At 39.1% G+C, this 27388-nt stretch overlaps 1 protein-coding gene across 19 annotated transcripts in view; it reads right to left on the reverse strand.

Moving 5' to 3' along the window:
* EHBP1 (EH domain binding protein 1) overlaps nucleotides 1-27388 on the reverse strand; it is a 212190-nt gene that overhangs the window by 37767 nt on the left and 147035 nt on the right. For 7 of the 19 annotated variants that reach the window (XM_051783616.1, XM_051783615.1, XM_051783631.1 and 4 more), the window contains 5 exons: nucleotides 15261-15408; nucleotides 7932-8048; nucleotides 4763-4890; nucleotides 1981-2122; nucleotides 1724-1830 (listed from right to left, as the gene is read on the reverse strand). In XM_051783616.1, coding sequence (XP_051639576.1) covers nucleotides 1724-1830; nucleotides 1981-2122; nucleotides 4763-4890; nucleotides 7932-8048; nucleotides 15261-15408 — 642 coding nt within the window. The remainder of the gene's footprint in view (nucleotides 1-1723; nucleotides 1831-1980; nucleotides 2123-4762; nucleotides 4891-7931; nucleotides 8049-15260; nucleotides 15409-27388) is intronic. The other 12 variants (XM_051783622.1, XM_051783625.1, XM_051783630.1 and 9 more) reach the window with 10 other exon arrangements.

Consider the following 27388-nt stretch of genomic DNA (forward strand, 5'->3'; position numbering starts at 1 on the left):
TTGTGGCTGTACACAATGCTGAAATGTCATTCCTTAAGTACGTTTTTGCATAAGTTAAGAAAAACAATATTACTCCTTCCAAGTAACCTCATGCACTTTTTTCTCCCATGCCTGACCCAGAGCCTTGGTGAATGTTTTAAATAGGGAAAAAAACCCCCACCTGATAAAATGATTTCATGTTTCATGTGCACTCTGTAAAGTATGCAACAAAAATCACTGTCCTTTGGGAACAGAAAAATAAACAGGCTTTTTTTATGAGGTTCATTTCCCTACAATTTATGAGGCCTAACTTGTTGCTGCATAAGGGTCTCAGATACCTTCACCGAACATTTTCAATTGTTTTTCTGTAAATGTGTCTGAATAATCAATTCAGCTTCATATTCAGGCAACAGGCATACTATACACAGCATATTATTTCAAATAAAGATATGTTCAAAGTGAAAGCTAACAGCATGGCTGAGCTCCCTGGACCAGTAAGAAGCGCAGAATTTCGAAATTTGGGTTACCCGAATTCAAGAACATTACGCCCTGATTAATTTGGTCCTTCTCTTGCTACACAACAGCCAACAGTATCACCTCTAATGGAAAACCTCTTTCTACCTGTTGTATAGCCACAAAAACAACAACAACAAAACCAAAACTCCCCGAGAGCACTCTGTGAAAAAAGGAAAAAAAATCAGTCCGGGGAGTTGAAGTGATGTGCAATATATTGCCTTTCATCACCTATAATTAATTGAAAATAGTATGAAAACTTCCCTAATGTCAGCATGCATAATTGTTAACAATTGCTATTAGAACATGAAAAGAAACGCTGTGTCAGGCTGTAATATCCCAAGAGTTCACGTGTATCATCTGCATATATAATGTGAATTCACTGTGCCAGACCTTTTCAGCTCTGCAAAAGTACAACTGGGCTAAAAATAACTCTGGCTCGTAAAAAGTTTGATGTTTGGTGCAGATAGTGGTACAAAATTGCTACTCGGCTCTAGATTGCTTCAGCAAAAACGACAAATGTGTTCAGACAAACTGTGGAGAGCAACAAACAACCGCCCTCAAAGGCTGTGTTGCGCTTTCAGACAAAAAAAATTCAGGTTAAAACTTGGTTCTTCCTGCTTCTGTCCCGCAGCTGTCCATCAAAACCAGCTTTCTCCCTGCGGTCTATCAAATATTTCCCTCACAAATCAATTTTACACATGATCAGCCCATACCCCTACTGAGCTGAACCTCCCCGTTAATTAAGTGAAGAAATTACCATATATATTATATTAATGCAAACATCATTCAGCTAGTAATTCACGGCTGATCTGGATAATGGAAAGGTTGAACACCCATTAACCCAAGCCAACAAAATGGGTTGGCTGAGAAATTCTAGCAGGTCTCATGTGACTCTTCCCTCTAACTGCAGCTCTGCGGTATCTGCTATTGTAATAATTAAAATCCTCCCGGTAGATCAATACTGGAATCTCTTTATGGGAAGTGCCCTGATGGAAATGTCTCAAGGAAGCTGGGGCTGTGGAACTCTGAAAAATTCATTTTTTTTATCTGACAATTATCACCACACTGCAGACTAATTCAACAGTGCACCCCTCTCACTCTGCTTTGAATGCACTGGAGATTGACATCTAAAAAACCCTAACATCTCATTTTAACAAATAAAGGCACTATTTCCACATACAGTTTGGAATTATCAGCAATCATGAAACCAGACAAAAAATTAATATACATTAAGCACTTCATCTTCTGATGGCTTCCTCTGAGTCTCAGCTATCGCAGCCTTCTCCTCATTTCCTCTCTTTGTATCTTCCTGTATTGATCTCTGCCTTTTCATCTCTTGAAAAAAGGGAAAAGACATGTAAAATTATTATAAAGCTTGATATTTATGTATTGAAATGTGGACTTACATTATCAGGTTTTCATATATTTATTGTTAAATATTATTAAATCATAAGATGGGAAAACAGGTTTTATATTTTCTCCTACCTGGTCTACTCTCCACATATTGACTGAAAGACTGGAGCTGAGTTTTCCTGACAGTCGAGTCCTTGCTGAACACAACGGGATTTCTAAACCGTTCTGCTGCTTTTTGTGATCGCTCAGCACGATGTTCCTCTGTTCCATTCTGCTGGGAAAAAAACAGACACACAACAGTTTCTTTTGTTTACAAGCGGGAAGACATTACTTTGAAAGGTACGTTTTTGTGAGAGGACAGGACACAGCTTTTACAAAAGTGGATTTCACAACTTGGGCTGTGGTTTATATTGGATGAAGCATCAGCTGTGGGGAGAAAAGCAGAAGAGTGATTAACTTTTCCTTTTTTTTTTTTTTTTTTTTTTTTGTTTTGTTTTGTTTTGTTTTGTTTAATGTGTGATGGCAACAACTGGCTTTTTGCTCTGTGGGCACCCTCCTGCAGAACTCTCCACTTCCTTACCAGCCAGACCTATTCATTGTGACAAGCATTTGCCAGCAATGCCGATTTTAAACAAAAAAATCCCTCCTTTGCACCTTTGCTCTGCCAAGCACCGCGCGTGCTGCTGCCAAGTCGCGGCGTCTCTGTCCCTGAACACGATCTGTATCATTTTTAAGCGTGTTGCCTTTAGCCTCTCTCCCAGCCCGATACAGAAATCTGTCGTTTTCTGTAGTCCCATAGACTTGTATGACAAGAAGAACTAGTTTCTAATTTTATGCCCATTGAGATAAACCACTAATGCTGGATGAAGTCTAAAAGGTAGGATTATAATGCTACCCCACTGAACTGCATTTCATCAGCTATAACTTTCCAAAGCCAGATTTGTAAGTAAGCCCTTTACAGCTAAGGAAACTACAATTATCTTTTCCAGGGCTTCCTATGTTAATACTGGTAACAAATTCAAATGATTCTATCAACACCAAATATCCCAGAAGACTGAACCACTGTGGTGTGTGGAAACTGCAGATACCGAGGTGCTGTGTACCAAACAAATATTTCATTTTATACCTAATCTTTTATTATTTTTATTAAGTGTTTTGAAAGTAAATAGGGAAAGGCTAAGATGCATGACTAATAGCTAAGCCTGCTGAATGCTGAAACTGGTTATCAAAAGCTACCAAGACTTTGCCCTTCCTCTGCATTGAGACAATCGGTAATGAGGGAGTTCTCCAACGGCCTATTCTCTCGCCTCAAGGAGGCCGGGGATACACAATCCCCAAGGGAAGGTAACAGTTTATCCTTTTCCACAAACACAGAATGCCTCATTTAGAAACCTGTAAACTGCATTTTATTAAAAAACAAATCCACCTCAATGCCAAGAGCTCCATGAGAACAGATGGACACCATATATTCCTTATAACGCTGCCTTTCAACTCTTCCTTAGAAAAAACGCATGCAGAGATAAACTGTTAAGTTGCACCTTTTTGTGGAAGTACCTTAAAAAGAATCAACTCCTTCACAAAAGCTTTTTATAAAGAGAAATACCATTTTTGCTAGGTTAGGTGATACCAAATTACCCTAAGAGGCGGCCTGTGTGTCATTTCACAGAATTAAGCGTAAACAAGTATTGCTTATATCCCTGGATGACTTTTCAGTTGCACTAATCAGGTGGTTATGATTCTGGTTAAATAAAAGGTGGTTTCCTGTTATTAGCACAATAACCATCTGACAGCCTAAACCAGAGTCTTTACCAAAATAAACAAACATGACTAATTTTTTTAGGCCTGGCAACATGCTAAAATATCAGTGTGATTAGCTAGTAAATCCCATTTTAAGAAACCTTTTTATGACTGGGGACTTCTGCCACTTTACAAATGTATTCCTCTAAGCCCACTAATTCAGTTAGCCTTTTCAATCCATTGTATTATTCTTGGGCCAGCTTCATTTTGCATTAAATCCACTGCAGAAAGCTAAATTGAACGCAAAAATCAGACTTGATCCAGGCTTCCTTTTGTTCAAAGATAGAGACCGAAAGTCCTCTGCTGCTGCCACACACTTTCATCACCAATTTATAGGAACTGACAGTGTAAGGGAAAAGCAATGAAAGTCATTGTTTTGGGACTTCAAAGCATCTCTGTATCTGGGGAAGGAAATCCTTTCAGTCAGCAGCACTCTCCCCACAGACTGCAGGTGGGTGAAAAGTTATACCCAACTGGAAGTGCCCCAGAGCCATAGGGATATTAATGACATACAGGGACTGTTTTAAAAAAATAGAATAGTAAGAACACAATGGTCTAATCAAGAAAATGAAATTGAAAATTGATTGGTGGGCACTTTATGCTGTAGAAGTGTCTGTTTTTCTCAGAAGCACTCATCAAGCACCCAAAGTATGTATGCCTTCAAAGTGTACCATGGCTTCATTCTAACGTAGGAAAAACAGAGGACCAGGACTGGGAGGGAAGCAAATCCCTGGGAGTCCAATCCTGCTCCCCTTTAAGTCAGGTAGAGTCTTGCTGCTGACTGCACCAGCAGCAGGATGGAGCCCGTGCTGCATTTCTGATATCAATGACAACCTGAGCAGGCAGAATTGAGAGATGCTTCTTATATCTGTTAGTGTTTTGCCAACGACAAGTACCATGATTAAAAAGAAAAAAAAAAAGGAAAAAAGGAAAATGTGTTGATTAATCAACTGGAAAAAACCCAGTGCATTGCAAACCATGTAACTGCACCACCATGAAGATTTTCTGTGTTTCTGACTCTGAAAGATTTGATAAGAAATTATTTTCCTCCTCACAAAATACAAACACTCAAACATAACACACAGGTATCAAAACAAAAGCATTAAGCAAAACTTACCTTAATGTCTTGCTCTGAGCTATCTGTTACAGTTTTCTGAGCAGCACTGGAGAGTGAATTTGCCACCTGTGGCTGAGCTTCTAGGAGCTTCTTCAGCTTCAAATCCATCAACTTACTGTTTTGTTCTGCTAAATATGCAAATACCACATACAACAGAGTGAGATGCATTTCAATGCGGAGTCACTACAACAATGTAGCAATTTAAAAGGTAGATTTAATTCACTTTGCTATCATTTCAAACTAAAAAAAATAAAAAGTAGAAGGAATTTTTTTTGTGACTGAGCTTGGTGCAGGTTTGTGTACAGTACAGAGATATTCCTAAGTTTTCTCAAAAAACATAGGTAACACTCAGCTGAATAAGTAAACATGCTTGCAGATAGCAGATGAAAAACACAGAAAGTCAATAATGTTAAAAGTTACTCCCAGTGGGTACATGCCTATACTTTGGTATAAAAACACACTTAAACAGCCATTTATTTTAAGACAATACCTAAAAATGTATCACATAATTTACATACTGATAACCCCTCAAGTTTATTAACTACTTATTCATCCTAAGGCTTCTTGGCACAGTTTCTCAACATTAAAATTTCAGTATCAAAAAAGGTGACTTTCTAGTAATAATTTACTATGATTTATAGAATATATTGAAACTGGGAGAGTCATAAAACACTTCAGAACCGCATCCATGGGACAGAGTCAAAGTCTGCTGAATCCCTCAAATTTTTATCATCAATTTTAGCAACTTGGATCAGAGCCCAAATAAATAATAGTTGAGAATTTTACCTCCCAGTAATGCTCATTCTGTATGTGCATGTTGACTATATGAATTTGTAACACACCTACACACATAGTTACCTACACACGTAAGAAGGAGAAAGGTGTTAATAACAAGCTGCTGCACAGGACTGTGGAGCTAACCATGACTAGGGAAGCAGAAAAACACTGGTGCAGAAGCCCCCAGACATATACTTTACATGCAGCCCCACACGAGAAATCACCCCTGAACTGGAGTGAGTGCAGCATCACCTGCACATATGGCGCACTTACACCTGGGCCTTGAGTCAAATGCAGAGGAAACAGCAGTTGGTACGTTTTCCTAAATGCACAACCTGAGTTTTTCACTGCAGGTTGGTGACTTCTAGCTGGTGTGGAAAGTGGAGTCATGACTGTTTTGCCACACAGCTCCTTCCAAGGTATGGAGTACTCCAATTCATATTAGCCAAAGTGTTTTTGGCATGCCGGCAACCGAATGGTGCCTGCCTCCACCAGCGACAGGTTGGGTTGGATTATGATGAGGGATAGTTTCCCTTTCCTCTGCCACACCCAGTCAGGGTGTCCTTAATTGAGGCTCACATGTAAGTACTTGCACGTTCTCGTGGGTTTATACATAAACACCATGTAATAACTATGATATAAGAGGTTCACAACAGCATGTGGTAGAAGTGCTGACAAATACAGATAGAAGCAATATCTGAAACCACTAAGCAGTAAAAACAAAGTTTTCCCTTCTTGAGAGAGATGGGAGGGACTAAGATTCAGCTGGGAAAAACTAATTAAGATGGTCTATTAATTACCCTAAATGTGAAATGTCCTTTACAGTTTTACTTTCAGATGTTCCCAGGAGATTCAGCCTTCATTAGAACTTGATCTGAATTGGCAGAATTACACAAAAATCTGTGTGCTCAGATTTCTATCACAGCATTAGACTGCTTTCTGTATCACTCTTACCTGTCTATAACTTTGGCTTCTGTGCAGATTGAACTGCAAAATGATGTCTGAGTTTTTTTTCAGAATGTCTTTCCACGGTGGACATGAAATATTGGGTAGTGGGTTTGTATCCATGAGAAGGTACTTCTCAGGAAAAATACCCACAGAAATAAATGTTAGTAAATCACTGGGGCGCTGTGACAGGAATATTCACTTACTGATTTTCTATTTCTCCTAAAATGAACCAGTTTTTATTGGAAAATTATTTTACAGTATTCTGCTCTAAGTAAGCTAAATTCAAATGCTAGAAGTGCTAGATGTATTTTCTTATGTGCCTGGAAATCCTCAAATAGAAAAAAAAAATATAAAGGACACAACTCAAATATTTTTGCATCCACACAAAACTAGAAAGTTCTATATACATAGCAGTGTTGGTTTAATTTCCAAAGAACGAACACTAAATTACGTTCTAATTTAATATATTAAATTAGCTTGGGCCCAGCTGGCATGGGTAGAATCAAGTCAGAGGGTGCTGAGGATGTTCTCTCTTGTAAGGACTGTTTCATGATGCAGTCCTGTGCTGGCCAGCATTCTCCAGGCCTGAGATAACTTGCAGTGAGCAGAAAGGCCCTGACAGAGAAGCCCACCACAAACAGAGACCCTGGGCACTCCCCAGGGCTGCCTGGATCAGGCAGACCTGTACAGAGAACAAACTCCTTCAGCAGCTCTCTGCAAGGAGAGGAGCCTCTAATGGGTGGGCAATTCCTTTTGCATCTTTGAAGATCTACCTCCTTTTAAAATAAGCATCTCCCCTGTAAGATTCCAACATATTTATCATCATATTTATCACCTGAACTCCAGTTCTGCTTGAATATTTTTGAAAGGGGGAAATAACACTCCTATGCCCTAATGTATTAATAAAACCTCTATTATCCGAACATTATAAAGTAAATGGAACTAATTCTGTTCCAATTTATGCCTCCATGCCCCCACTGGAGCTACAAGGTGTAAGTACAAGAGCTGGTCCTTGGAAGGACAGATACCAAGTCTACACGAACACAGAGAGACACGTTTGCTCCTCTTCCCTGAGCAAATGGGCCAGGATGGCAGTGCAGAGAGTAGCAGCTGTACTCGCCCATGCATTGCTCACTCCTCTGCCTACCTGGCACAATCCAGGCAGGGTGCTTTCAGGTGGCTCTGCTTTACCAGTCTGGCCCGGGGTGCCCTTCCCCATCAAACAAGCAAGGGACATTTAAATCTGCCATTGTTGGAAATAATGATTTTGTTGATTTTAAATTTCAGCTAAACATGAATGCAGAATATTAAGCACTAGGGTTTAAAAGACCCCAAAAGGCAGAAGGGAATAAATCTGACAGAGAGACAAGCAGCACAACAGCACTTACATGATGATGGAGTGTTAGTCATGCAAAATACACAAAATAGCCATTATTTAAATTACCCGTTGAATCAAGGTCATTTTCTAGGTTAGTAAGTTCATCTCCACCTTCAGTAACAGAGCATTCAGGAACCTCCTCATTAGTATCTATCTCAATATTATCATCATCCTCATCCTCATCTGTAGGAACATACAGCATTAAGGTTAGTATTTTCATATGTACATGCAACACGTCACTAAAAAAAAATGAATGCTTTAGAGAACAAGCTGAGTTATGATAAAAATGCAAATAATTGAATAAGTCTGGAAGGAAACTTCATTCTGTCCACTCATGGATTTATCTTTAAACTGATGCAATTCAATAAACACATGGGGGTCTCTGCTGGAAACTCCTGCTACAACAGAGTCTGGCCTCAGCAGTGTCTGTTCTTTGTGCTGAATCTCAGTAACTTGTGTTAAAATAATTTCCCCTAGGCTCCCAGCTCTCCATAATGCAGAATGGGTGCCAAAGGTGGCATGTGGCAGGTTCAGATTGGTCTGGCCAGCAGAAGGACTTGTGAGCTGCGGTCTCCTGAGAAAGGCAGCAGCTCCAGGTATTGAGTTCCCAGCTTGGTGGGACTTGCTGCTCCTCGTTTTGCACAGTATATCACAGAGCAGTGATCACTGTACCTTGCCTAGGTTAAAAGTCTCCTATCACTTTTGATGCAAGGAGGCAAACTACCACCTGGAACGCCATGCTTAGTAAGCACTAATGTCAACTGTAGCAAGGGCACACTCACAAATTGCTGCTTTCACAGAATCACAGAATGGGTCAGGTTGGAAGGGACCACAGTGGGTCATCAGGCCCATCCCTGCTCAAGCAGGGTCATCCCAGAGCACATTACACAGGATTGTGTCCAGATGGTTCTTCAAAATCTCCAGCGATGGAGACTCCACAACCTCTCTGGACAATCTGTTCCAATGCACAGTCATTGCACAGTAAAGAAGTTCTTCCTCATGTTCAGGTGGAACTTCCTGTGGATCAGTTTATGTCCATTGCCTCTTGTCCTGTTAGCTGGCACCACCAAGCAGAGCCTGGCTCCATCCTCTTGGCAACCTCCCTTCAGATACTGATAGACATTGATGGGGTCCCCTCTCAGTTGTCTTCTCAGGGATGAACAGGCCCAGTTCCCTCAGCCCGTCCTCATGAGAGAAATGCTCCAGTCCCTTGATCATCTTTGTCACCCTCCACTGGACCCACTCCAGGAGCTCCGTGTCTCTCTTGTCCCGAGGAGCCCAGAGTTGGACACAGCACTCCAGGTGATCCTTACCAAGGCTGAGTAGAGATCACCCTTAGGAATCATCTCCCATGACCTGCTGGCAGTGATCTTTCTAATACATCCCAGGATCCCATTGGCCTTCTTGGCCACAAGGACACACTGCTGTCTCATGGACAGCTTGTTGTCCACCAGGACCCCCAGATCCTTTTCCCCAGAGCTGCTTTCCAGCAGGTTGGCCCCCAGCCTATACTGGTACATGGGATTGTTCTTTCCCAGGTGCAGGACCCTGCACTTGCCCTTGCTGAATTTCAGAAGGTTCTTTGCCCATCTCTCCAACCTGTCAAAGTCCTTCTGAAGGGCTGCACAGCCCTCTGGGGTATTGGCCACTCCTCCCAGCTTTGTATCATCAGCAAACCTGCTGAGGAGGCATCTGCCCCTTCATCCAAGTAATTGATGAATAAGTTAAAAGTGCTTTACTGCACTACTTTTAATCAGCATTGTTTGTAAGCTACATGCACTTTAAATAAAAATTGTAATTATATTTTTATGGGATCTTTCTACCAAGTTTCTCAGAGCAGCTTATGAATATCACTCATAAATGAGCCCCATAATGTTTTATGAAGTAGGTGATTATTATAATTACAATTATGATGATGATGTAGGTAAATTATGGTACAGAAAGAGTAAGTAACCTGAGGAAGATCAAATAGCAAGTTCTGAATTGTGAAGCAGATCCCAGAAAAAATCCTGACTCACATTTTCAATACAAATATATAATGAAATTAAACTACATAAAAGCTAGATTAGTACTTTCAAAGTAAGTAGATGCATTGTGTTTACTCACTTTTAAATCTCATATCAAATGCTATCTACACTTGTTCAGACTTACACAAACTTTTTTTCTTATGTATGCATGCATGTGTGCAAAAATGATAAAAAACAGGCTGGAATGTGTCTGAAGAAACAAGACATATAATGATTAAAAGAACTTTAAAAAGGAAAAAATACTGATTATAAATACAGAACACAGGTGCATTCAAATACCATATAAACAAAAAGGATCCTAAACACATTACCGAGATGCCATAATCCTGAATACCAGAAGTTTGTACCGGGATTGGGGCTGATCAGTCATCATCTGTCTTGGAAACACATTAAACCTCATTCCCAGATCTGAAGTTTCCACTTTAGGTCCACACTGCTGTCATGAAGATCATACAATTGTATGTTTTCTTTACGTCTTTACCTCCACAGGCTCCGTAATTCCCATTTTAGGAGCCCGTTGACTTTTTTAATGTCTACTACTCTTTTCTAACCTGGGACCTGACAGATGGTGCTTCAGGTGTACAAGTTGGTGGGTGGAAACACTCCTGACTCTGTGTGACACCCTTACTGTTCCCACTTAAATTTCCCAAGGTGATCCTGTTGTTTCAGGTAGGGCAGAGGTAGGTGAACAAAGTAGAAGGGCACAGAGTGATCATCATGAAGTGGAAAAAGGAATAAAGGGTAAAGGGGTAAAAAACAGACTGAAAAGACAACAGAGAATGGTAAAGCAGCAACAGCAACAATTCTGATGGTTTTTTAATTTCCTTCAAAGAATCTCTACTGTTTCTGATGAGGAGATAGACTTCCTGCATGACCCTAAATCCTTTAGGATGGTGTTTGAGAAATTCAGCGGCATTCGGGCCACGATCCTCTCAAACACACTTTGGAGCTCACAGGGGCACACTCAAGGCATGACTGGGCTACTGTGGACATTTGGAAGAGGTAGAAGAGTGAAAGAGGGACACCATTGTGGCAGAGGGAAACCAAATCCACCTCGAGCCTAGAAGCAGGCTTTTGGAATCACCCAAAGGAGTCAGCTCACAAGGTCGGCTCACAACTACCAGTCATCCCATAGGATGCTGGATGTGTCAAAACAATCTAAACAAGATGACAGGGTTTAAGACTCCTGCATACTAAGGGAATGCTTATATTAGATTATTTGATTTTCTTTAATTTAATATAGCAAGATGAGGTCAGAGGCACTGCCTTTGACACCACCGTTTTAGGAAACAAAAGAGATGGGAATGTCGAAGACACCAGTTTCTAATATCAGATAATGACCTGACCTAGTATTTCATTTAAAGTTAGCAGACTTTGACTGAATATGATTATCAGGACATTTACACTTTATTTTAAAAAAAATCAATTAAAAGTAGTAATTGGAAGTAATTTCAGAAACTTTCAAATATCTTTAAAAATCTAGATTCCTTGATTGAAACTACTCTAGGTTTTTTTTTTTTCCAGGGTTTTGTTCTTCCAGTGTATTAAAAGGGAAATGTGTTTAGGGAGCATGTTACAACAAGATTTTGCAATTATAAACGATAAAAGGAACAACATGACGAAGAGATAACAGATATCTTTTATGAAAAGAACAAATTGCTAATGTGAAAAACTAAAAGCACTTGGTCTAGAACCAGAGCACATATTTAGAAGAGGACTGAAGAACTGCTTCCTTGAAAAGTATGTAAATTTGAATCCTAGAAAGACAGCAAGGCTTTACTATGTCATGAAGAAATGAACAAAATAAAAGATAAAGGATTAAGTCCATAACTAAACAGCACTGACAATTTACCTACACAGCATGGACTGTAGTCTGGGCTGGAGAGAGAAAGAAGTATTTTTTGGAACCAAATGGAAATGGCAGAATGTTGGTGGAAAAAGATCCAGAGGCATTTTATAGCTCATATGTCTTACTATTCAGATTAAGGTCAAACTTAATTTGTGGTTAAAACTGATATTCTATTGACTTGGTTTAAGTTTGTCCACATGTGAACCAGTTGCAGCAGACTGCAACCATTTCTAAATTAAATTAAAAAGGAGAATTTTCATGGAGAAGCAAAATCATTGATGGGGGCTGGATCATGTTGCTGGGAAAAGCATGTGGAAGCTGCAACTGGAGTTGCACAAACAGTACTTGCTCTTCAGGGAAGATATTTCCAGCCTTCAGGATTGTCTCTGGGAAATCCTTCAGGCTTGTGAATATTGAGATATTTAGTTTATTTACTTTCAGGTAGAGAGTTTGCTTTAAGGTTACAGGATGTGACAGAAGCCTCTGAACAGTAATAAAGGCAACAAAGGTGGGGAATGGAAGAAATGCAGAGTTGAAATACTGGTTCCATGTACAAGAAATTAGATGTCAGGACAAGAAATTACAGCAGTAACTGCCAACAGATAGAAATACTGCCTTTTAAAAATATTAAATTGAGGACTTAACACTGTTTCATGAGTTGGAGACTTAGCATGATGAGTAAGCCTGTGCTACCACGTACATTCCCTAAAAATCATTGCCTCAGAAGGGAAATCTTGAACATATCCTGTTCTGTCTGTTGTTCCCTCCCTTCACTGCCTACACACCACCCCCAGATCCGAGCCACATCCTCACAAAGACACCATCTCAATGAAGGATGGAGATGTGCCAGAGAGCAAAGAAAGTACAACACCCACGTCCCAAAAGAGTAGACGGGTGTTCCACTGCACATATTCCTAGATAATATGTCAATTCCTTTGTCCTGTTGCTGCTAGGAAATTTGGATTTCTATCTTGATACTGTCCCTGGATCCATCTCAAGGCATCTGCTTATCGGCCTGAAGCTAGTAGGACATCTAATAAATTTGAAGCTGCCATCCCAAACCCTCTGGCAGTTGGCAGAAAGAAGTATTTTCTGTCTCACATGCCAAATAACCTATGGAAAAGACTGGATTTTGTAGCTAAGGATGCTGCTTATCCAGGAAAGTTTCAACTTGCCATAGGCATTTGAGTTTTTCAGACCATGATTAAATAAAGACTTTTAACAGAGAATATTGCACCAGTGCCAAAGCATGAAATTCTTAATGAGCGTATAGAAACAATGAAAGAGATCACATTTTTACCTACAATCATCACTCTTTAAAAACTCCAGAATCCCAAAGCTGAAATGTCACTTTTCTTCTGAAATAATTGAACTGAGAGAGGAAAACTATTTGGTACATTCCCTTTTTGTAAATTGAAAAGTAATTGTAATCAATGCAGAAGAAGAGATTTATGAAGCATAGTGGACAAGAAAGCTTGGAAGACATAAGATATCACAAGAAGTTTGTCTTGGGTGTTCTACAGGGAGTACAAGACTATAACAGAAAAAAACCCTACTACGTGTGAATGCAGTTAGGGGCAAACATTCAGAATCCAGTTGTAATAAGGAGACTGTCCAATTATATCCTAATTTTTGGTGTAAACTCAAAAATGAAAAAAGACTAAACCCAGAAATAATTCTAATTAATTTGGTTTGTTAAGTGTTAGTGCCATTTCACAGAACTACCACATTTTAGAAGAATGAATTTCTTGAGTGGACATTTAATGTGGCACCTGACATCACCAGTGGTGTGATAGAAGTATGTGGAAGATGTGCCACCCTTTTTGAGGAGAGAAAATGCTATAAAATGCACATTGACTTGAAAAGGGCAAAGAGGAACAAAACAAGAAGGGAAATAAAAATTTTAAGTCCAAGAGAAGTTCAAATAGACTGGCCTAACTATAGTAAGGGGGAAGAAAAATCAAAGCAGGAAATACAAATAAAGGAGATAACTCAAAGCACATGCAAAAGTAGAAAGTTGTGAAATTGTTGCATGGATAAAACCCAACAGGTATAGTGGTGATAACTTTATAAGCGAGTTGTCACCAGTACTGATACTGTCTCCTTTAATAACACTAAACTCTCTGGGTGCATATGCAATCTCCTTCTATAAATACATGTTTCTTTTAATATATATGCACAGTTACCTCTGAGACTGTTCACAGTTTGAACAAAGGGCAGGAAGAGCAATGGCAAAATACAGAGGAAAATACTAACAGGAAGGCCATGTCCCAGAAAGCAGCACACTGAGATATTTAACAACACTGCAAGTGAGTCACTGTGACAAAACAGGGTCACTCCTGTGCAGCTGAGCACTCAGAGTACCTTACTTAGAGGGAAGATATGGCAGGAACAGCTATGTAAGGTATGATGAAACAGTGAGGAGGAAGTAATTAAATAATGTGGGATGGGGAATCATAAACCATGAAGAGGGATGAGGAACACCATAGTCTATGTAATGTCCAAGGACTGTGTTGTTTGGCTCAGCCTGCCTTACTGCCTCCCCACAAAGGATGTAATTTCCCTATTTACCACAAAAGAGAACTTGCTTTACTGGGTAAAACTGAAGACCAAAACCAAGGGGAGATGTACAACTCACTGCTTTCTTCTCAGTCTTAAATGGCACAGAAGTGTAGGGTTTAGGGTGCAATAAGACTGTATTTAAATATTTATGCATATAAAATACATAAAGTAGAGAAGAAATAAATATTTTTGTTGAATCTACATGCATTGTGAGCATAAAGCTGGATTTTCTTTACACTGCAGCTTATGAGTACATGTTAGTATGAGAAACACTATTTCCCCTTAGAATATGTAGAAGACATTAAAAGAACAAGAAGCCTGCACTGCAATGTGTGCTCAGCACCCATTTGAGTTTGAGTGACACTATATTACTCCAGCTCATAGCACTGGCAGGTATATGAATTTTAATGACATTTCAAAGTCAGTTTAATAACATTATAGCAATATTACAACTCAAAACCTGTAAATGCAAGTGGTATGTCAAAAGACTGCCATTTAAAATCAATGGTGGCCTCTTACAGGTCACCTTTAAAATTCTCTTCCCAAGCAGTTTTTTTGAAGACATTTAATACAAAATAACTTTTCTTAAGTATTTCTAATGTTTTTTCCCCCCAAAATTACGTCCATGCTCCTATATAACAATATATATTGAAGAGAACCAACAACCATAAAATTCTAAAAAAAAACTGTGGGCAATGACAAATCTGTAAATAATGGGCCAACATGAGCTACTTGTTCACAGAACGTCTTTTTCTTTCAACCACATATATGCTTTTCTTGTAATTGTTGGAAATTAAGCGACACAACACTGATCTAGGAAACACATCTACAGCCAGGTCTTTTGATATGTTCACCCGCTGAACAACAACGTTTTGAAGTGTGAATAAAAGTGATACCCAAAAAGGTCTCTGGTTTCTAGGTTGCCATAGGAATAAGATACAAGGTTCCTCAGCTCACCTCCAGATGCCTTTGACCTTTCTTTCAACTTTTCTGCAGCCATTTCACTGTAGCTGGGAAGTTCTGACATCTTCACTCCAGATCGAGCTTCTGCTATTAGCTGACGAGCTCTCTCTCTCAGCTGCCGACGCCGCTCTTCATCTTGCTGCTAAGATATATTGAACAGTTGCCAACTCAGTAATTGACAGAAATGCAATTTCATTCTCAATCTGATCATCATGATAGGAACTGGTTTACAGCATGGTGCTTGGCCCACATTATAAATAGGACGCTCGATATCAGTTGGGTGTCACACCACAATTTTTAAAGACATCCATGCATCAGATTATTTTTTTAAAGCATTCCCCAAATTATTACTGCATTAGAAACCTAATGATTTGCAATGTAAAGCTTTTATAAATTATGTTCTATAAAAATACCTTGATGAAAATTTGCAGACACTTCATTCTCAAAGTAATCACACTTAATGAGTGATTTGAGTGAAGTTTTACCGTGGCTATAAAATGGTTTTACTAAATTGAATTACTCATTTGAGTAGTATTCTCTCATAGAACTGAAATGAGAAGCCAGATGTTGCTCTGGGTTATCCAAGCACCAAGCTGACTTCAAAGTGTGAAGTGGCATCAAATCTGAGACATGTTCTTTGACTTCAATGGATACTTTTAAAAAAAATAAATTAACGAAAATTACTGAAAGAACAATAGGTGCTCTCAGAGCAGAAAAGACTTTGAATCATTTAAAACATCCTACTAGTGGGGCTTTGGTCAGCAATTAAAGAGATCATACTGGAACCATGCCATGTCCTACTAAAGCTCATAACTTACAAGCACAATAATATATCAAATGCATAAAAAAGGAAAGTTCTGCAGCATCAAATTTTGTAAATGACTAACCCACCATACTAAAAAAGTCTTAATAAAAAAATGTGTTTAAACATATCTATAAGACTCCATGAAACCATAAGGGAAACCATTTCAGTTTTCACCTTGAACATGGGATTTTTTCAAAGTTAGGACTGTTTTTCCTCACCCCTCTATATCAGAAATGGTCATAAGCACAACAAAGTCAGCACCTGGCTTTTAAGTCTAACCTGCCAATAATTTTGTAATATTGACATAATGATCTGGACAAATCCCAGGTACAGGCTGTTAACCTGAACTAAGTGAAATATAACAAACTGCCCAATTTTGGAGAGCCATCCTGGCAGCCTTCCCACCAACACAGAAATCTGAGCATCCCACACCTGCAGACGCTGGAGAGAGCTGCTGCTGAGTGCTATTTAGTTTAAGCAATCATTAATAAAACAAGTGCAAAATACTAATTAGGTACATTTTATCCATTTCCATGTAAATTGTTTGTTTGTAGCTATTTACTCAGCATTGTCCTCAGCACAATAGAAAAAATGCAAATGACTGAATCAGAATGCAGCCCTAATGGGACTTTCTGTTTATAACCATTAGCCCAGAGGTGTGCTGTAATTCAATCCTCAAGCAGCAAGATTTAGCCTCATTAACAGCTTGCATGGGCAGGTTACAACTCATAAAACCCTACAGTAAACAAAGTATATGGACACAGCACAATATCTCGCCTCTGAGTGACAGAGTCCTGATTCCCTATCAGATTGCCTGGATTTACTTTTCTCCTAATGTCCTCCCCTGGAAAGACAATTCTGCCTGGGCCCTGCGAGGCAGCAGGATGGCACATGGGCTTTGTTTGCTTTCTCACCCTTTTAACTTCCCAGAAGGCACAGAGCAACACTTCTATCAAAAATTTATTTGGTAAAGTACACATTAGAAAGACACCTAGAAAGCTTCCCCCTCCTCCTCCTATGCACTATAATAGATCAATTTAATTTAATTTCTAGTCAACCAACTGACACAGCAAATGGTTTTATTTTGACCCACAGTATTCGGTAACATTAATTACATTGAATTTTACATAAAGAAAAGTGCTCAAATCTCTAACATTCCTAACTCCTGGGATATAGGAACTTGTGGGTTTGATTTAAATGACTTTTAAGAAGGAATGTGCAAAATTAAGACTCCTGTATGGTTTAAAGTCAAACAATTTAATCTACTTCAGTACGTGTAGTTTAAAATAAGACCAGTTATGTATTTGTGACAAAAATGCCCTAAGCTGAGCAGGCTGATTTCTCCCCTCTCCTTTCCCCCCCCTCCTCCTGAAAGAGAACTTGTATCCCGAATTATTAGCATAGTCATTAACATCCCGGGGATCTCCAAGCAAACACAGATTATGGTGGCTTGTGTTTGTGCTGATTAAGCCAATCATCACCAGCGGATAAGAGAAAAACTGGCTTAGTTCTTGCTTAAATTCAATTCAGGTATTTGAACCCTCGTTTGCTGAGCTTGGAAGGAGAAACACTGTGGAAGGAGCAGTGAAACTGAGAGCAGAAAAAGTAGATATATTAAGTTTTGAGGTACAGAAAAATTATTAAACAGTATATCAATCTCCAAGAATTTGGAAAGGAAAGTGCTCAGGAGAGGTACGGAGGCATGAATAAAGATATTAAAAAACCCCCAGGCAACACGAAGAGAAGCACTGCACCAAGAAAGGACCAAGCAAACACACATACAGTGGTTTTTTTTCCTGTACAGTTGAAGAGAAAACTCAGTAAAATCTTTCACTCTCTGACATTGACCCGATATGCCAAAGAGACATTAAAGTTTGTTCTGTTATTTTCCCCCAACTACTTCGTAATGGTTTAAAGATCTGCCATGCAGACGCACAGCAAGGAAAACTTCACTACTTAAGGACAAACTCTTCAAGAATAAGTAATGTAATTCCTTGTTTCCCTCCTATAAAAATGTATTGGTATGCAATTTTTATATTTCACAGTTCACTGACATCTCGGCAAGCTTTCTTCCACTGCTTCAATGGTGCTACTTTTAATTTTATCCTCCTTAGTCCTAGTAATTAAAGTGATCAGCAGTGGCATCCCAACGGCTTTGACACAGCTACAACCCCCTAGCTGACTCCGGCTTTCAAGGGAAAGGGAAGAAAAAAAAGGACAGGAGTTTCATTTCACTGGAACAAGAAAATCAAGCTTCTCCAATCCTCAACTTTATCCAATTGTTCTTTCAGCAGCCTTTGGATCTTAAGAAACAAATAAAAATGGCTGCCATTAGGGGGTCCTGTTTGTACTCGCCGCAGACAGCAATGACTGACATTACTTTGGCCAAAAATGATGCCGTGGATTTGGGAAGGTGAATTCGAATGTGAAACACTGGCAGGGCAGTTTCTGAGATCATTACCCGGCCAGCTGAGAGCTGACCAACTCAGTAAAATATTGAGAGTGGTAGACTCTTGCAGAGGAAAAAAATAACCTAAACACCCACTTAAAAACCATCTCCTTAAATTACAAAAATCCTGCAATTTTCTTACATTTTCAAACAAAAAACCCCCCGACAAACAAAAACCTTTGCCAGGGATTTTTAGTCCTCCTTGGTCGAATTTTGGGAGGATCCAAACTGACTTTACACCAGAAGTCTGATAATGTATGATCCTCCTTCTATAAAAAAATTACAATCTGGTGAACTGCATTTACTTGATGTCTAGAAAGAAAATTCTTTACCGTGTCAATAGACTGGGAGGAAAAAAAAAATAAAAAAAGTGGTAAAATAGTTACAAACCACAGCAACAAAATCAAACCAGAATTGTACCTATGAGGGGGAGTGATCCCTGTAGCTTTCAAAATGGTTCGTGGTCAGCCCTGAGTGTACAGAACATCTAAGAGAAAGAACTTGACTGCCACCTCTTTCATCATTAGACAGGAAGAACGGCTCTGTTATTAGCCATTCAGAAAGAAAAAGACTTCTGTGCTTGTCCAGAGGCAAGGATTACCGAAATGTACCTATTCAGGATTACCAAAATGTACCTATTCAGTTAGTAGAGAAGACAGAATAAAAAAAAAATAAAAAAAAAATAAAATTACACGAGCTCTAAAGGTTTGAGCAGGCTGGGTTGTACTGTGACCTTCATCGGCTCTTGTTTGAGTAAATAGGATTTGGGATGAAACATTAAAACTGTTTAGCAGATCTTTTCAAACCATTTCAAACTTTTCTTATGTTGGTTTATAATATAACCAGACATGCTTGTAAATGGCCACACCTGCTCATTCCTCTGGGGATGGCCTGATCTCTGCCTTTGCTAACAAAGAAAGGACTGGAGAAAAAAAAATCAGCCTTTCTTGTTGCAAAACAGAGTGGAAAGTCAAAATCTTTCTCAAGTTTGTCCCATCTGGTCAGATTAAATCTTTGATCACCCTGGGGACCACATTTATGTTTGGTCTCTACCACCGTTTTCAGAACAGCTCAAAATACACAGGTAGTGAGCAAAATATGGATTGCTAAGCAGGGAACACTCGGCAGAAACAAAAGTGGCTTTGGATTTCTGTGGCCAGTAAGATCCTAGGAAGTGGTAAGCAAAGACAGACATAAACATCTTGGGTATTTTCTGCCTTATGCCCTGTGTCTACACCAGCTACCCTACTACCAATAAACTGCATATAGTTTGAAAATATTTTCTCATGAATGTACATCACAAAAAGTATCAAACTGTTTGTCTTAAGTAGCCATTGGCTTCCGAGCTATGGCACTTGCAGACTGATGAAACCGAATGAAAACAGAAGTAGCCCAAAGTAGTCTAAAACTGGAAGAATCACAAGCAATGTCTTAGCAAAGCTGTCCTTCCTAAGAAAAAAAGGCTCCCAAAATTCACAGTAAAATGGGTTGTGTGGCTGTAAAATGGAAAACATGCCTTTAAACCAGGGAGGTTTTTAAAAGAAATAGCCAGCAAATTATTTTTAAAATTTTTTTATTTTTAATATAATCTATGTTGTTCTGGAAAACCTACAATTCACTTGGTACAGTATTTCTGGTGTAAAGAATGCTGGCTGTAGAAAAACAATCCACTGATAATTTAATTCCTTGTGTCGTTGTGAAACTGAAAAACTCTTAGTTTACTGAACGGAAAAAAAAAATATTTGAAAAAAAGAATGGCTGACTATGTAAGTATCACCTTGTGCTACATCCAAGGCCTCTTGCTGGTTGTCTGGCTGCTCTTTTGTAGGCAAAAAGGAGCTGAACGCTCTCTGGCTCCTTAGATCTGGTCCAACAAATGCACTGCCAGTCATGCACACGGATCCAGCTTAAAACCCAGTGTGAGCCTAAAAGAAGCTAGTCAAACTGGCACCTACTCATGCAGAAGTAGATAGATTTGTCATGACAGGCTGATTATTCAATGTAAAGAAACAGTTTAGCTTTTCTAATCTGGTACAAATACATCTTTCTCAGAGAAAAAAGTAAAAGGTCTAACAGTTCAAGTATTTATAAGTAAAGAAACCAACAAAAAAAATTGTAACGTCAAAGTGAACCACAGGTATTTCTGCTGGAGCATTCTGCAAAACAGCCCCAAAGTTCTGTTCTGATAAATAAGATTTAACCCGTTTAACCATTTGGGAGCTGCACATCTCTGCGGCGACAGAGGTGAGCAGATCTGCTTCACACCACACTTGGCTCTGCGGAAGGTTTTAAGGACGGGCTGAAATATCCAGTTCCAAGAACACTTTCTGTTTTCCTTCCCTTCCTGCTCACCTGCACTGACACGAAGAGCGAGGTGCTCTCCCAGCCAACACTGTGAGGGCAGCCCTGCCAACCCACAGGGTTCCCAGGAAAGACCATCAAGAAAGTCGACCTAAACCAAAAGCAGAGACAAAGTCCTCCGCTAACTTCTTCCCTGGAATTTTCCCTGCTTAGGCAAGTTTGTGGTCTCCCCCATCCGGGAAGTATAATTAAGGCCAGCAATCACCTAAGGTGCTGGGAGATCTAGAAGCTTGTTCTGCCTGTCATCATGACTGTCAATGCTATCGGCATTACCCACAAAGAGGGTCTCAATCGTGCAGGTTGAGAAATATTCTGAAATAGTGCCATCACCCAGACAGGGTAGAACGTCCGATCCGAGATTAATAGACTAAAGATGGTGTTTTCTGTGCCTTTCCACTGCTGAGTTACAGACAGAAGTTAAGAAAGCTGCTTACTCATTGTCGGAGTCAACATTCGTCGAGCTCCACTTAAGGGATTTTCTCTTGTGTAAACTTGACTTTATAATTTAAAAAAAAAAAAAAGGAAAGAAAAAAAAAAGTGGTGTTATGAAACAAAGACTTTTGGCAAGTGTATGGGATGCGTAAGCTGAAGAGCAGCATCTCGCAGACTGCCATCCTGGGAAGCTTCCTCCTGAGGCGGGCAGCCCTGCGCCGAGGGAGGGGGGACTGCCCTCCTGAGGAATGCTCCCGGGTCACTCCCAGCCGAACAAAGCCAGCGGGCTGCAGGGGGCCTCCGAAAGTTGGTTTTCCTCCCCCCCCTTTCTCTTAATTTTTGGGGGAGGGTAACGAGATCCCTGTCTGCTTCTGTGTGATGAGAATGAAAAGAACAAGTGCTAACCTTACGTCTCCCTGGACCCTATTTTGCTGGTTGTTTTTTTTTTTTTTTTTAAAATGTCCTGCAAACTGCTGGCAGGTTTTTTTAATGGAAAATACCAATCGCCTAAGATCTATACCTAGCCTTTTGCCAATAATGAGAAAACTTCACCTTCTGTCCCCAGCAATTCTTAGGAAATCTTTTGCTGTTATTCCTACAAATCCAATTACAGATTGTTGAGTAGCTAGTGGAGTAAGCTTATTGAGGAGTGTCACATCACTAAGTCGTGCGTATGTGTTTCAGTTTGTAATGTGGTCTGAGCCGCTGTAGAGGTGTCAACTTAAAATGCAAGTAAGTAGCAGAACAGGGCTAATCCCAGCCACTACTCCCCTGCAGCCAAATTGTAGCGCAATGAATGACAGTGGAAATGCAAAGATGCCACTGTGCTTATCACACACAGCCAGATGGTGGACCTGGATCAATGCACACATGCCACGATCAATGCATTTGATAAAGAATTAAGAAGAAAACTGTACATGTTATCAAAGAACTTGTACATGGCATAATTATGATTCTGCATGTGCTTACTGATGATATTGGAGACTCAGAGGCAGGTGATAATGAAACTGATAGGAAGAAATAGCTTAAAGGCTACAGCATATGGCCTCAGCACTAAGAAATCTTGTCAAATAGTTCAGAAAGCTTTTTTAACTGTTATTACAGGCTGCTCATAGTGCAAGCTGGTGGCAACGTTTTAATTTTTTTTTTTTTTAAACATGAAATGTCAAAAAGTTACAAAAGCTGTACTTTTCAGAATGGTTCAGAAAATAATTAAGATGTTATTGTGTTTTAAACACGGCAAAAAACATACAGGTAGAGAGACCATTCACAGTTTTGGAAGGGTTGGGGGGGTAGTTGGGCATTTTAAAATATATATAATTCTGTGTTTCCTCAATAAATGTATTTAGACTTTAAGGGGGCTTGTGGTGGTTTAAGGAATGTATCTGGGTAGCAATTTGCATCCAGAACGCCAATTTCTACAGATACAGTTTCAATATTATCGACATGTCCATATTATTGAAATGTATCAAAATGTACTCTACACCAAATGTAGAGGATTTCCCTGTTAGCGTTTGTGCTCTGTCAGCTGCATTACAGACACCTTGGATGTGAAAGAAGGCAATTAAAAATTTGTGGAAAATAAAGTCTAAAGTAATAAAAAAAAATTTATAATGTATAAAAGGTACCTAAAATACAAATTCTCATGCTCCAGTTGATAGATGAGCTGTCTAATCAACGCCTGGACGTAACTTAAGTGCTCTCATTAGTGTGAAGACCTTCAGGCTAAATAAGACTAAATCCCTTAAAAATTGCTTCTGCAATAGAAAAATCCCCCTTACCATTTTCCTCTGCCTAAATCATATCAATTAAAAAGAGAGAAGGGGAGGGAGGGAGAGAGAGAGGCATTTTCACATGACTTTGTTTTAACTGACACTCAAAAATCTATCTTCTGAAACTAATTTAAAATGTTTCGGCAAAAAAAGTTCATTAGCAATCCAAGAAACAAAAAAATCACACCGAATTTAGTTTCTCTTTCAGTTTAAACCTGAATCTTTACTCAGGGCTAAGGCACGTAATGCCCGTTGAATCCTTCACCGTAACTTCCTTTTTCAACCCCAAACATTTAATCAACACTGCAGTTTTACACTAAATGATAAAATTCATCAAAATGATCCTCCAGAAGAGTGAAGCGCAAATTTTATTTTCAGTGGGCTGAGGAGGGACACTCTCCCCACCCCCCCCACCCCCCCCCCCCCAACCCCCGAATTTCAATTTGTCCTGACAAACCATTGGGTATTAAATTCTAAAGGCACGCAGAGTGCATAAAGAACTGATGGCTTGATTAGCTCTTGTGGTGCAATTGAAGGAGCTGTCTCTCTCCCCGCTTCTCCATTTTGAGAAACACTTTGATCTTCGTTCAAGTCAATTCATGAACATCAACTGACAAGACTGCATGAAACACCCCAATGGTTAGGCCCAAACTCGTAGCAAACTATTTGGTTTCATTAAGGCTTTAGGAGAAGTGACCAGTGACAGTCCTTTCATTCAGAAGCCAACAGGCAAGTGACTATTTAAACTTTAATGTGCACAATGTACTGCTGAAGGCCACTACACCTATAGTCAGTCACTCAAGTATGAATGCCTTTACCTACTATTTTGTGACATGTGAACTGCTAAGTGCAGCTGCAGTCTCATTATTGCATTCGCCCAGATTTGTTTGCAGGACTAAATAGACGATTCACGGAATTTCTGGTGGGAGAAACAACTGTATCTTCAAAGGAAGGTAGAACAGCAGGTGCTATGTAAAAGCCAGCGATTAAAAAAAAAAGGTTGTGTTTTTACATCCAGTAATTTACTCGACATTTGCACAAACGTAGCAGAAATATTATCTGTTCCGGCTGAAAATATGAAAGAACTTGAACCACATCACCCGTAAAACGCAGAGTATTCGGGCTGGTGTCGAGCTTTGCTACAGTACACTACTTACACATCACTCTTCCCCTTTTTTTGTTGTCCTCTCTAAAGAGTCCCACTTCAAAGAGTTCATTTTTGCACCAGTTCCTGTCAATGCAGGTCAGAAACACTAAAGTGGAAAGTGGCTGCAGTGCCGTGGCACAAAGAGTCTCCGCGGCTGAAATCAAACAAAGCCCAATTAAACTAATCATAACGTCCCAGTGAACACAAGGAAGCTCACCTGGTATTTCTGGACTTCTTGTGTGAATTCCCAACTCTACTCGGTACTTGGTACTATAATTACCCTGACCAAAATACTGTGAAATTACTGCTCTGATCTACTAATGGCTGCAAAAAATCCCGTCGCCGTGGTTCCATGCCAAGGGGCCGTAGCAAGGTGGCGCAATGCTTTCTGACAGAGACGACAACTTCGAAAAACTCAAAAGGGAAAATTAACGGGATGTGGTTTATGTTGCCAAGGACTGTTCATTAATTACCAATTTAATCACTGCTGGAGGCATGACATTACAAAAATCTGGCTGAAAGTTCTAATAGATTATGAAGACCACCTAAGAAGAGTGACCAAGAAATGTACAAAACAATTAATACTGTTTCACTGCTATCAAAGACACTCAGATTATTTTACATCAAGTGAAGCAAAAGAATTAGTAGCTTCACAGTGCCACCACTAGGAACTGTAAATACAATGGCACACAATTAGTAATGCACATGTGACTTTTCGTTCAAGGCATATATCCTTGGGAAAGCCAGAACACGATAAGGAGAACAAAAGAAACATTTTTAAATGAAATGAATAAAGATTTTAACTCTACCCTTGTGCATGCTGAGCAAGAACAGAATAGGCAATGCAAAATACAGCTCTAAGTAATGGCGATATCATCCTGGGATTCACAACAGCGTGTACTGAACATCCACACGGAAAACGTCCACAGCTATTAGCAGCGATAGAAAAAAGAGCATTCCAGAGGCTGAGAGACCCGGGTCTCGCTTTGTGCACAAAGGGAGAGCTCCGAAAAGGAGATTTTTTTGGGGGTTTTTTTTGGCTAATATCTATAAATGGATAGAAGGTGATAAAATTTTTGAACTGATTTTGTTCAGATGATCGTAAAATTCTGTTAATAAGTTGACAGTCTATTTTCTGTCAGCGTGCAAGTTAATCGTATGGCTGCACACTGTGCAGCACCTTGAATTTACAGGCACATAATAAGTAACTGCACATTTATATATTTAGGCCAGATGCTTAAGTAGTGTAAATAGATACAATTTATGGAAATAACAGCAATAAAATTCAGCTGAGAAACTCAAGCATTTGTATCTAAAACTCAAACTGCTAACATTTGTCTTGCATTATCAAAGGTTACGCTTTACTCAGGAAATCCCTCCTGGTATAAAACTGACAGTGCATACTAATTCTTCTTCAAAATTAGTTTACTTGCACTAATTGATTTATTTTCCCAGCTTTGTCAGGGACTTGTCTGCAGCAATATTTTTGTACAGTGAAATATCACAACTTCATAGTAAGAAAGTGCTTAAATAGATCAAATATGAAGTCAAAAGACATAGAACCTTCTTGGAAAGTTAGAGATTATTTTAATTTTTTGTGTATTGAGTAATGTTAAATAAAATAACTTTCTTGTTCTTGCCATCAAGGAAATGAGATCAGGCTATCTCAACCTTAGCTTGTCGCTATAAAGAAGTAAATATCAGGGCAGTTGTGGTTTTGAAGTGTTCAGTCAGCAGGTCTAACCTTCATTTAAAGAAAAGTATATTGTTAAAACAGTTATAAAACTTGGAATGCTCATGAAATGTAAATACTCTACAGCATAGTCTTATCAGCTTACACCATATTTAACCACTTTATAGTGACATACAGACAAGACACATAAATGAACAACAGGGAATAAGTTAGCAAAGCTCAGGGATTACCAAAATAATGTTCAATCTTTTTGCCAATTAGATGGTAACTGCTTCTTTGTAATCTCAGGAAGATCTAGTGATCATATCTAAATCTGGTTGCAATTATCATCATGACAGACTAGTCTTTTCTCAATCGATATTTTCCAATTAATATTAAAAGACCAAGGTTGCCATCTGCAAAGTCCTACACCTCAATAAATTAATGTTAGAAGTTTAATTAATAAAGATCAGATTTTTAATATATTTTTTTAAAGAAAAACAAGATACAAATAACTTGGGAGTTTTTCCTTAAATGAATTAACATCATCACCTCAATCACAGATATTTATTTTCCAATTGAGGAGACTACAAAAAAAATCCACTCATGAGCTCGATGCCTTTCCTAACACAGCAGAAACAGGGATTCTGATTTCACAGAGAAAAAAAAATTACTTAATGAAGATATTTTGCACTGTTTTTCAAGAACCTGTTAAAATAATTGGTGGAAAGAATACTTGCATTGCCATCTTGAGTTTCAGGCATCTTTCAATCAAATTAAAATATTCTATTTTTGTTGTCTACTGTTAATTTGCTTTCTGTACCACTTCTGTTCATACTGGCTAGAGTTTACTTTTTGGTCACTTATTTGAACCAAGCACTTTGGAGCTTATTAGTTCAGAGGGGCAGCAGATTATTGCAGGACATGATCAATAAATGGGACCATTTATTAAACCTTTATTTCTGAGCATTTAAAAGAATGCTTTGTTTTTATTTTAATGCAGCTGGCATATTCCATATCTGCACAAATGTATGCAGCCAAAATTAAAGTAAGAGCATAGAGACTCATATCCTTTCAGATTCTGTCACTTTCTGAAGCCTTTCTAAAGAGAACTTCCATTTCCACTGGTCTAGTGCATGCAAAAAAATGTTATCATTTTGCACTCAAATATTTACGAAAACGAAAAGCAATGGGCACAACCGATTGACACCTGAAGTAGAAAGAACTTATTAAATATGAATTAGATACAGTTGCAACAAGTCCTTTGAGCAAGGGAGTAATAAAAAGCAATATTCTGAGCAACGAGAAACAATCTCATGCCACAGCCCGCTCCTCTGCCCTCTGCACACAGACAGTGTTCGCGTGTTTGGAGGAAACAGCTTTTCAGTGAAGTACTTTGTATGTGCAAATTTTACTGAAAAAGCTGAATATAGTCCCTGCTGCTCTTCCAACCCTTTGTTTTTTAAATATATATATATATACTG

The sequence above is a fragment of the Manacus candei genome, unplaced genomic scaffold, assembly GCF_025592945.1.
Source record: "Manacus candei isolate 608988 ecotype Guabito, Panama unplaced genomic scaffold, ASM2559294v1 h1tg000017l, whole genome shotgun sequence".
Classification (NCBI taxonomy): Eukaryota; Metazoa; Chordata; class Aves; order Passeriformes; family Pipridae; genus Manacus; species Manacus candei.